The sequence below is a fragment of the Pholcus phalangioides genome, unplaced genomic scaffold (genome assembly GCF_987345545.1).
Source record: "Pholcus phalangioides strain wild (caught in Gottingen) unplaced genomic scaffold, Ppha-v1.0 ptg000009l_1, whole genome shotgun sequence".
In the NCBI taxonomy this organism is placed as follows: Eukaryota; Metazoa; Arthropoda; class Arachnida; order Araneae; family Pholcidae; genus Pholcus; species Pholcus phalangioides.
This window is the reverse complement of record NW_028301602.1, coordinates 22,218,541-22,229,306: the sequence shown is the minus strand read 5'-3', so window position 1 is coordinate 22,229,306 and position 10,766 is coordinate 22,218,541. Positions and strand designations below refer to the sequence as shown.

Here is a 10,766-nt window from a genome sequence, read left to right as displayed (position 1 = left end):
ATGACAGAAATAATTGCAGAACTAATGACAGAAATAATTGCAGAACCAATGACAGAAATAGTTTCAGAATTGTTAAGAGTGATAATTTTCACGGGAAAAAAAATTAAGAACTTTTGAAAGAAATAATTGCATAATTAACGAAAGTTTTAAAATTAACGGAAAAATAATTTTAGAATTGTTGATCGAATTTTAGATTTTATAAACTGATAATTAATATGAATAATAATATTTAGTAATTATTAATTAAAAATAACTAATGAATGAATTAATTAATGAAGAAAAGGAAGTTATTTGAAAATGAATAAAAATTTAATTTAATGAAAGAAATAAATTCAAGGTGAATATAAAGGCGTTCAATTCATTTGGGAAACCCTGTTTATAATAACCGAGAATACCACGGTATCACCTGGTGGTCCGCGGGTTTCGTTGGAGTTTTAATTTGGCCCGCAATGTCTGAAGATCCCTCAATTAGAGCGACCCTGTATAAATTACGACAAGGCAAGGGGAAAAAAGATAATAATCGACTCTCAAACCAAGCATTTTATTCCCACAAATTATCGACTCATTCTCGTCACAATAGATAATGATCAAACAAGTGTAATTATCATACATAATACTATATACACATGAAGAAACTGATGTATTATTTATGTATTATATAATTCGAGACGACTTTACAAACAAATATTTCCTATATTCATATAATTTTTTCTTTAATATACAAATCTTTATTACACATACGATAGCGCAGAAGTACGAAATGTCACCAGTTTTGGAATCATTCTATCGCAAGAGGTATACTTCCACTGTATCACAATCAGTGATAGTAAGTCATCTTCTAGACACTTTGGTTCGAATTGAACAAGTATGTCCGAATGCTGAAGTGATGTTCATGGTAATCGCGGATCCAAAAAAGATCGATATGTCATGATAAATGGGATAAATAGGTTATTATGTGTAATCGTCTCGGTGAGTTCGATAAATTTATCACTTTTACCGGCGAATATGCATAACAACCAAGTGTCGTTGGTAAATTTGATAAATGCTAATAAAATGACCCCAAGTTTAGCGGTGATTATGTATAATACCCAAGTGTCGTTGGTAAATTTGATAAATATCAAAAACATTATCATCTTTAACGGTCATTATGTGTACTAACCAAGTGTCGTTGGTAAATTTGATAAATGCTAATAAAATGACCCCCAGTTTAGCGGTGATTATGTATAATACCCAAGTGTCGTTGGTAAATTTGATAAATGTTAAAAACATTATCATCTTTAACGGTTATTATGCGTACTAACCAAGTGTCGTTGGTAAATTTGATAAATGCTAAACAAATTATCACTTTCACCGGTGATGATGATCAATACCGTGATGTAATTGGCGAATTAATTGAATATAAAAATAAATTCCCCAAATGGTTCTTTTATATTTGATAAATATAGTTGGATCCCGATGTAACGAACTCCCATTTCATGAACTTCATGATTTAACGATCTTTTTAAATCCTGTCCCTGCGCGAATACAGTCGAATCCCGTTATAACGAACTCCAAAAGACCGGAGAAATCACTTCTTTATAACGAAATTTCGTCATAAAGGAATTCCAGGTTTTTGCTTTGTCCCTATGTAAACTTATCTGAGGGATTAGAAAAGTTTTCGTTGGAACGAGATTTTCGCTATAACGGTATTCGACTGTATTTGTGTCAATCGCAAACGGATATAATGATTTTTATCGATTTAACAATAAAAAAAATATCGGTTTCATCTGATTCGTTAAACCGGAGTTATAATGTATTTCGAAAACAGGCAACCATTTTATTGTATGATTTTGGTAGTAAAGGAAACAAAAATGAATGGAGTAGGTCTCCCCATTTTTTCATCATGCACCCTGCCCTAATTACAGTCGGATACCCTTATGATGTCCCGTCTGAACCCCACGTGACACAACTTATTTTACATAGAACTTCGTTATATCGGGGTCCAAGTCTAGAATCCGTTATAAACCGTTTGTGATAATGAGGTCTGATTGCATTCGCAGAAAATATCGTTAATTCGAAGAATTTGTTAAATGGGAGCTCGTAATATCGGGTTACGATCGTTAAATTTTTTAAATAGGAGGTAACTATATTGCGGTACTGTCGTATAATTTGTTAAAGGAGAGATCACCAATCACATCGGTGTGGGGTGCGATTGCAAAATTTGTTAAATTAGTGTTAGTTATATCGGGGTATGATCGTAAAATATAAAAAAATGGGAGTTTCTTATACCGAGGTTCGTTTCAGAATTTGTGAAATAGGAGTTATTGAGGGGGATGTTCGGAGAAATACGCACACACAGTCCAGACTCTGGTTCACAAGTACGGTCATCTAAATTATGAATCTCATCCCGGCAATGGGGCCGATTTATCAATATTTACCAATACAAAATGGCGATTGTGCATAATAACCGGCAAATGTGAGGAATAATTTAGTACGATTTATCATGTTTACCAACGACGTTTGGGTATTATGTATAATCGCCGATAAGTGACGAAATCTAGTTTGAAATGGCGTGTCCAAAACTGTAGGTTATTAGACATAATAACCGGACTTATCTCATTCACCGTAACAGACAAACGGTAATCACATAGAGAGATTACCGTGTTTACTTCAGCTCTTCTTTTGAGCAATTTTAGAATGGCGTTTGTTTCATGTTTTCCAATCGTGGTTTCCAATGTGCCAGCTATTGATTGGATCAGTCACCGGACAGCTATTATAAAATGTGGATCGAACGTCTTGTTCTGTACATAATATAATTTTCTTTCTTGATATGACTGGGCACTGTTCAAGAGAGAGAGATGCCAGTTCACGTGCTGAACGAGCTGAAGCTGACCAGCGTTAGCAGCGTGCACCACGTGACCACGTGCGAAGCCGAAGCGCTGGACGAGTCGATGTGAGCCGACGGGCACTCGATGATCTGCCTGCGCATGTGCGCGTGCCGCTGCGACTCGCAATCGGACTTCTGCGGGCCGATGCAGGCCGCGTAGGCCATCGCGTGAGGGATGTAGGTCTGCTCGACGACGCCCCGGAACAGGTGCGACATCGGTCCGTGAGCGTACACGGGCACGTCTTCGCCGCCGTGGGTGTCCCACCGCCTCGGGACAGCACTCTGCTGTATGTAATCCTTATCCTCTGTGGGGAGAGAAGAATAGACAGTTAGAGCTATGACTGTCCAGGCCATAATCTGTTCCTGAAGTTAGTCTAAGGCCTGGATCACACAAAAAAAGTTTTATAATAGTTCTTTAATAAAACCAATGGCAACCAATAAGCGTATCGGTTACATTAGAGTGAATATAACCAATATGCTTGTTTGTAATTTTTCTAGTTTTATAAAAGATTATTATCAAACTTTCATAGTGTTATCTTGGTAAACTAAGTATAGAAACTAAATTTCCGTGCTTGTGACTCATGCATTTTAGTACATCATAGAACAATTTAACTCCTGATAAAATTTCGATATTTTTAGTCTTTATTACTTATTGTGTAGGTGCAGATGTGCAACGTGTGTAAAGCGTCGAGAACATTCAGAGAAAAGCTGAATAAAGAAAATTCCCTTTTTTTTCAGTTGTCTTTTGTGAAAGGTAGATGGCACTCAAACTCTCATATGTTGCGCAAATACAGTCAATCCACGGCTAACGAAGATGATTCCTTCCGGAGTCACGTTCGTTAACCGAAAATTTCGTAAGTCGAGGCGTTCGTTAGTCGAACTCATAACCTCCACATTCTGGAGCGCGAAATAATTATACTAATAAACAAAATATTAGTTCAAAGAAAATTGGAGGAAAAGTTGTAATAGTAAATATAAGCTGCCCCATTAAGGATCATTGATATTTCCTTTATAAAAAAATTCTCTTATACAGGGTGTCCCATAGCTTCTTAAATATACAAATACAAAATCAGAGGCCCCAACAGGCAAACTGCCCGTTGTAGTTCAAAAATTCATAAAAATTGAAAGAGTTAGTATACTTGAATACAGATTGCGAAAAAGTTATTCTCACGAAGGGGGAATTTATTTTTTTGGTACAGAAATAATTGAAATAATTGAATAGAGCATGAAACCCTCTCAATAGATTGACCCTCTATCGACAAAACTGTGAAATAATTTCTTTTTCTTGCACCAAAAAAAAGTTCCCCCCCCCCTCTTCGTGAGAGTAACCTTTTCGTGAGAACCGCATTCAAATATACCACTTCCTCCAATTTTTATGAATTTTTAAACTATTTACGAGTTTATGGGAAACCCTGTACTCAGTGGAAAAAGTCTCCATTCAACGCCTTCACGTTGTCTTTAAAAAAAAATGTCCTATTGATGTATAAAAGATGTTTAAAAATTCGTCACGTAAAAACGCTGCTGTACATATGAAGCATAAAATCTTAACATTTATAAAACATGTTAGAAATAATAATGCTTAGGTCACCCGTGTCCATCCCAGTGATATTTCTTCTTCCCGTTGGAAAACTATGGTTGTACCCTGGTCCGTTAGTGTAGAGGAGTGTCGTGTAAGGCATTTTATCGACGTCTGATAGTCTTGTATCCAGACCTGGTAAAAGAGATAGGCGGGGAAAAAGACTGTAAGGACAGAAAATAATAAATATTATGAATTGGTTATGATTTCACGCGGATTATTTGGTTTTTAAAGCTAATTTTTTCCCCCCAAAAATATTTCTCATCAATAAATGGAGCTCTTTCTGCGACAAGGATAAGAGAATGTGTTGTCATCTGGAACCTTCACTCGTATATCAGAGACTTTGCAGCTCATCCCACATCACCACTCTGCCAATTAAATGCAGTCGTGCATTGAGGCTACGGATTTTATAAAAGAATAGGGATGATGACAATTTAAGAGTCATCTCACGCCATCTCTATGATGGCGAAAAATTTAGAAATGTGGCTGGAAGTACATCTTCACCCCGGGAATTAACAGCCACCTACCTCTAGGTGGACTAGTGCATATCATACATAGATGATTGATGCTATATGTAATAATGTGATTTATATAAATAAATGATAATAAAATAAATACTGAAGAGAGATGCAACATGTTAATAGTGATGTCATTAATGCTATATGAATAAGATACTGAAGAGATACAGATAATAATGAATAATATTTTACTTGAAATAAATAGGGGAATACAATATGAGTAGTCATGAAGTATTTACAATTACGTATGTAGTGTATCAATTCTGGAAGTACCAGAACGGTGAGAAAATACATGTACATCTCAATGTACATGCTTGTACTGTCAATGTGCTTGTACATCTCAATGTACATGCTTGTACTGTCAATGTACTTGTACACCTCAATGTACATGCTTGTACTGTCAGTGTACTTGTACATCTCAATGTACATGCTTGTACTGTCAATGTACTTGTACATCTCAATGTACATGCTTGTACTGTCAATGTACTTGTACATATCAATGTACTTGTACATATCAATGACTCGGAACATTAGATCTAGGCATCCCAAGAAAATTTTTAGGCATTCCAAGTCTAAAAGTATCAGTGCACTGATACTGAGATTTCACGAAGATGTTCATACATATCAGACTCGAGAAGAGAACCATAGCAGTTTTTGGAGTGTGTTTTGGTAGCAGTTAGTCCGTGATGTTTTTTTTCAATCTTGGTATCTCTGCGTATATGCCTATTTCTGATGAACCAGGGGGACCTGGTAAAACTTCGGAGTGTTACGTTTTTTTTGACACGTTCAAGAGCAATAATATTACGATTTCTAGCATACATCCAGGCAGGAGCTGCATAAAGTAATGTAGATCGTATGATCAGTTTAAACAAAATGAGTTTGTTGTTGACGGAAATGGTCGTATATTACGCCTGCAAATTTTGCTAAGTTCTCAAACCTTTTTAATAACTTCAGAACAGTAATGGGAGAACAAAAGACGTTTATCGAGAATTGCACAAAGGTATTTATGTGTTTCAGCTAGAGGAATAATGTTTCCTTACACGTTTATAAATGCATTTGGGAGAAAGCTCAATTTTTCTAGTTACCCACATGAAAACAGTTTTTCTAATATTCAATTGGGCACCAACTTCGAAAACGCCACTCATCTACTTTTTGGACCATCTGTTGAAGATTTGATAAGGTTTTTTTTGCCTTTAGTCCTGATAGGTCTATGATTAGACGTGGTATCATTTATCTGGACTCGAAGAAAATCTGGATTCACGCTTTTCGACGTATGTATTTTAGTGCAAACTGAATTTTTTATTGCCAATTGATTTGAATTGAATTGATTTTTTATTTTTATTTTTAAAACTGTCATAAACTTTTCACCCACCCAGTATATCTCATCGTTTCATCTGGATCTGCAATAAACACTCCGGGGGGGGGGGGAAAGGAGAAAACCGTTTAATAGATTCGAATAGTTATGTGAACAAATTAGAATATACCCCCATGTGAACAAGCTATGATTATGAGATAGCAGTTTCAGCTATTCCATATTGCCTCAACCCTAGAATGGTACCTATACGTCTAAGGGACGTAGTTTCGTATAGGTATCGTAAGCATAGATTTTTTTAGGTACCATTCTAGGGTTGACCACTTTATGATCAAGGGTATAATATTGCGTCCAAACGCCTGTGGAATAAATTCAAACAAGCTATCGCTGTTTTCTCTCCTCTCTCATCATCGAGGGTTTGTTGTAACCCTACGAGAGAGAGAAAAGTTGTTCTTTTTACCTTCCTTTTCTTTCTATACTCCTTCCTATAAGTGATTCTATTTCCACATATGATGTATTATTATACACTATATACATATAAGAGCGAAAGAGAATAGGTGAAAAGAGAAACCTACTTTGTACATCTATACTCTGTTGTGGCTATCCGCTCTCTTATCTGTATTTATCTATTATACTGTTTTTTCCTTTCATTTAATTTTTTTTCGCCCTTCCTTCTACTTTTTTCCCTCACCTTCTTTCCCTTTTTCTAACGTGCGGTTAAGTTAGGATGAGGTAACCATTTTTATCGCCCATTCGTCAAATAGAGATCATCCGAATTTCACACGAATATCTTGTAAACGAAGTATGGTACAAAGTTTTGAATCTCTGTCACAGAGATCCCGTCTTTTGCTATATTTAACGGTATTTCCGAAAGTGTCTTCAATGCACCACTGCTATGCCCTCGGGAATCGGTTAAATACACAACAGGGCACCACGAGTTCCGCATCTCAATACCATCAGTTTAATCATATGATTACACTTTACTAGAGTATAGTGATTGTGATGACGTTTGTATTGGACTATAATTGAATATCGGATACCTAAAATTGGATTGCCCCTTTTCGCGTAACCTCCGAAAGCGAACACGTGAGAATGATCAGACGTCACGACCATCAGAGTATCGTCAGCTGCACGAGTCATCTGCAGGGCCACCGAAACGGCTTCTTCCATAGCCAGGGTGTCAACTAGTGCCCTGTGAGCGTTGTTGAAATGATGCGAGTGGTCTATCCTTCCTCCTAAGAGATAGAAATTCAAACAAATAAATTTCATTTTAATAAATTGACGTCTTCACGATAACGTTTTTATTAATATATAGTTCAACGTCTAGCCAAAACATTTCTAGTCATTGAAGAAACTTTCAATTAAGAAACTTTTCCATTTAAATACATCCCCATCTATCAAAACCACCTCCCAAATGGTTTTACCCATTCAAAAAACCATCAAAGGAGGACTAAAAACTAAAGTTTAATGAGAAATTCACCTTCTACCACAAGGAAGTATCCTTTGGGGTTTTTTCTCAATATCTGTATTGCCTTTCTTGTCATATCCGATATCGATGGTTCGCCATCTGGTCCAGGATCTCTGTCCGCTTCATAAGCCATGTGACCGTGATTGAATAGACCTTGTAAGAGAGAAAAAAGAAAGATTAACGAAGACATTCTTTTTGTTTATACATTTGATGCATTCGCTTTTTTTTTTCCAAGATGGAAAAATCATAGAAACTCGAATTATCTTTATCAAAACGAAAAAAAAAAACAGTTATTGAATTATTAGATAATTTTTTTTAATCTGCGTACGTTACGTAAACAAAAAACAAATATACAAATTATTGAAAAAAATACGTAAGAACGTAAGATCTATTGGAAATGTTTCAGTTCCAATCAGTTAGAATAAACTTCAAACAATATATTAGATTATATATATCTGGACCATTTCAAAAAAAGTTATGGAATAGTGGTGAAATATATATATCACAGAAGGAAAAGAGAAATATTCTGAATAATTGAGTTTTAAAATTCAAAATATAGCCGAAAGTTCTAAGCAAATTTTGAAATAACGTTAAATAAGCCATAAAACCTGCATTTTAGAGATCAAACAGAAAGGAATGAGTCTCAGACAACGGTGATTGATTCTATTCAACAAAGTTTAAGCAATAAGAAATGAATCTTAATAACTTTGAAAACTATTTAACAACGCTCTTTAGATCTTGGACAGCGGTAAACAGAAGTCTAAAAACAATGAACGATGCTTTAAAAAAAAACAGAATGAGTGTTCTAAAAAACCGGATAAAGCTTCAAGGTACTTAATGAACCGAAAAAGTGTTGAATAAAAATTTGAGAAGGGTGAATAAATCTTAGGCATTTCCCAGAACATATGATTATAGATTAGAATTATTGATTCAAATAATGACAAATTCAACTATTTCAATTGGTTCAAACTTAGCAATGTGTTATAAAGTTATTACAGTATGAAACCCTTATTATTACCGATAACTATAAAAGTGATCTTAATAGCTTACAAACAATAATAGACAAGACTAATATAACGCATTTTGTTGTTCATGATTTTGTCTGATAATTCGCATGATGGCGAATCAGTATTATTATTCTATCATGTAATTATGAACGCATTAAATGAAGTTTAAGTAGCACCAAATATTATTTCAATAATATACTGTAAAATTGAGTATAAGCAGTACTATCAAGAAGACACTAACGAATAAAGCAAATACACGAAAAACACACACACAAAAATATCCTAATGCATTTCGACACCAATGGGTGTCGTCTTCAGAGGGAAAAATATTTAACCACTAGTCACGCTGACCGAGTTTCCCAATTGGGTTCTCAAATCTTAACGCTCGGTAGCTCAGCGGAAAAAAGTACGTCTGTTCACTTCAAACGTCGTGGTCAGAAATTGCAAAACGTTCTGACCACGATGCTTGAAGTGAACAGACGTACTTTTCCCGCTGAGCAACCGAGAGTTAAAATTTGGTATTCAATCTAAGTGGGAAACTCGGTCAGCGTGAATAGTGGTTGAATATTTTTCATCTGAAGACGACACCCATTGGTGTCGAAATGCATTAGGATTTTTTTTTTTGTTTGTTTTTCGTGTATTTGCCTTATTCGTTGGTATCTTTTTAATATTCTTGGGCAAAGTTGATCAACTCTTCCATCTAAGCAGTACTAATCTATACAACGCTAAACAGAGCTTGAACGAAGCAGATTAAGTTCCAAAATTGTAATTTAGCGTGAATACATTGAAAGAACTCCCCGAGCAACGCCAAACAAAGCGTGAATAATAATGTATCGGGCTAAATCACTGATAATTTTTTTGTGCCACGGTCATTGTCCGCACAGGAAGGCTAATTAGAACGGGACCTGCAATTTATTGCCGATTCCGAACAGCAGCTTTCGAAATCTTACTTTTTTTTCATACCCACCGAGAGGTCGGTGCGCTAACCCTTCGATGTGGGACTCCCTGCGGTAGTAATGTTTTTCTGTGGTTATGTCAACTTTTCTGTTGTACCCCTGTACCTCGGACTGAATTAATGCTGACTGAAGGCTAGATCACATAATTCTTCATTTCCATTAACCTAAAATTTTAATTTCCAGAGACGATGCCATTTTCTCAAACATTGATTGGCAACTGAGATTGAGGAACTTTTTTCTTCTTTTAACTAGTTAAGTTTTTACAGAACACTTTTTGTGAGGTTTTTAAACCATAATACGGTAAAAAGCAAGGAAATCCAGTGAAGTTTCTGAAATATTTTGCAACCTTTTTGAGGTATTCTATATTATATTCTGGAAACTTGTTTATTTTCAGTACTTATGTCAGACATTATACAGTACACCATAGATTGAAATAATTTTAATACTGTATGTTGGTTCTTATGGCGCTTGTCTGTGCAATGAAATAAAAGTTTTGATGTACACTAAAATACTCTTTGAAATATGTCTCAATTTTCGTGAAACAGAATTTCTACGAAAGATTCAATATTTTATTTTTAAAAAGCCGGAAAAAAAAAACAACACAAAACAGTTGAATAACTTCTGAACAAATACCGAACTCCTTAGTTCGTTGCACAGCTAGATAATTTGGAACATTGTTGAAATATTCCACAAAATTGCCTTGTATACTTTTTTGAGGAATTACGTTTTGCATGCAATAAAGTAAAAAAAAAAGTATCCATCTCTACTGCCGCCATTCGGAGGTTCTTCGCTGAAGCTAAGAGAGGCTGCGTTGCATCTACTCTGCGAGAAACGCTAGTGAGTGGGTTTTTTAGAAGGAAAACAGTTCATCAGTGTGGCATAACGCTTAGTGCGCTTACCCGGTTCGCAAGAGGTCTTGGGTTCCAGTCCCGATAAAAGCAATGGAACTTTTTTCCCCCGAGTGCACCTCGATGTAATAGCCCGAATGTCTATACGTACATTTTCAAGTTTGGAAATCGTTTGTGCCATTGCTCCAAATTATTTAACTCAATCACAAATCTGT

The 10,766-nt window shown here is 35.6% G+C and overlaps 1 protein-coding gene across 1 annotated transcript in view; it reads right to left on the bottom strand.

Annotated features, from left to right (window-relative positions):
- Window positions 1-557: 557 nt before the first annotated feature.
- Window positions 558-10,766, bottom strand: part of LOC149082531 (alkaline phosphatase-like) — a 57,508-nt gene continuing 47,299 nt past the window's right edge. Inside the window, exons 6-9 of the mRNA XM_089235780.1 lie at window positions 7,753-7,893; window positions 7,313-7,507; window positions 4,455-4,577; window positions 558-3,171 (exon numbers count right to left, since the gene is read on the bottom strand). Coding sequence (XP_089091906.1) covers window positions 2,846-3,171; window positions 4,455-4,577; window positions 7,313-7,507; window positions 7,753-7,893 — 785 coding nt within the window. The 3' untranslated portion in view covers window positions 558-2,845. The remainder of the gene's footprint in view (window positions 3,172-4,454; window positions 4,578-7,312; window positions 7,508-7,752; window positions 7,894-10,766) is intronic.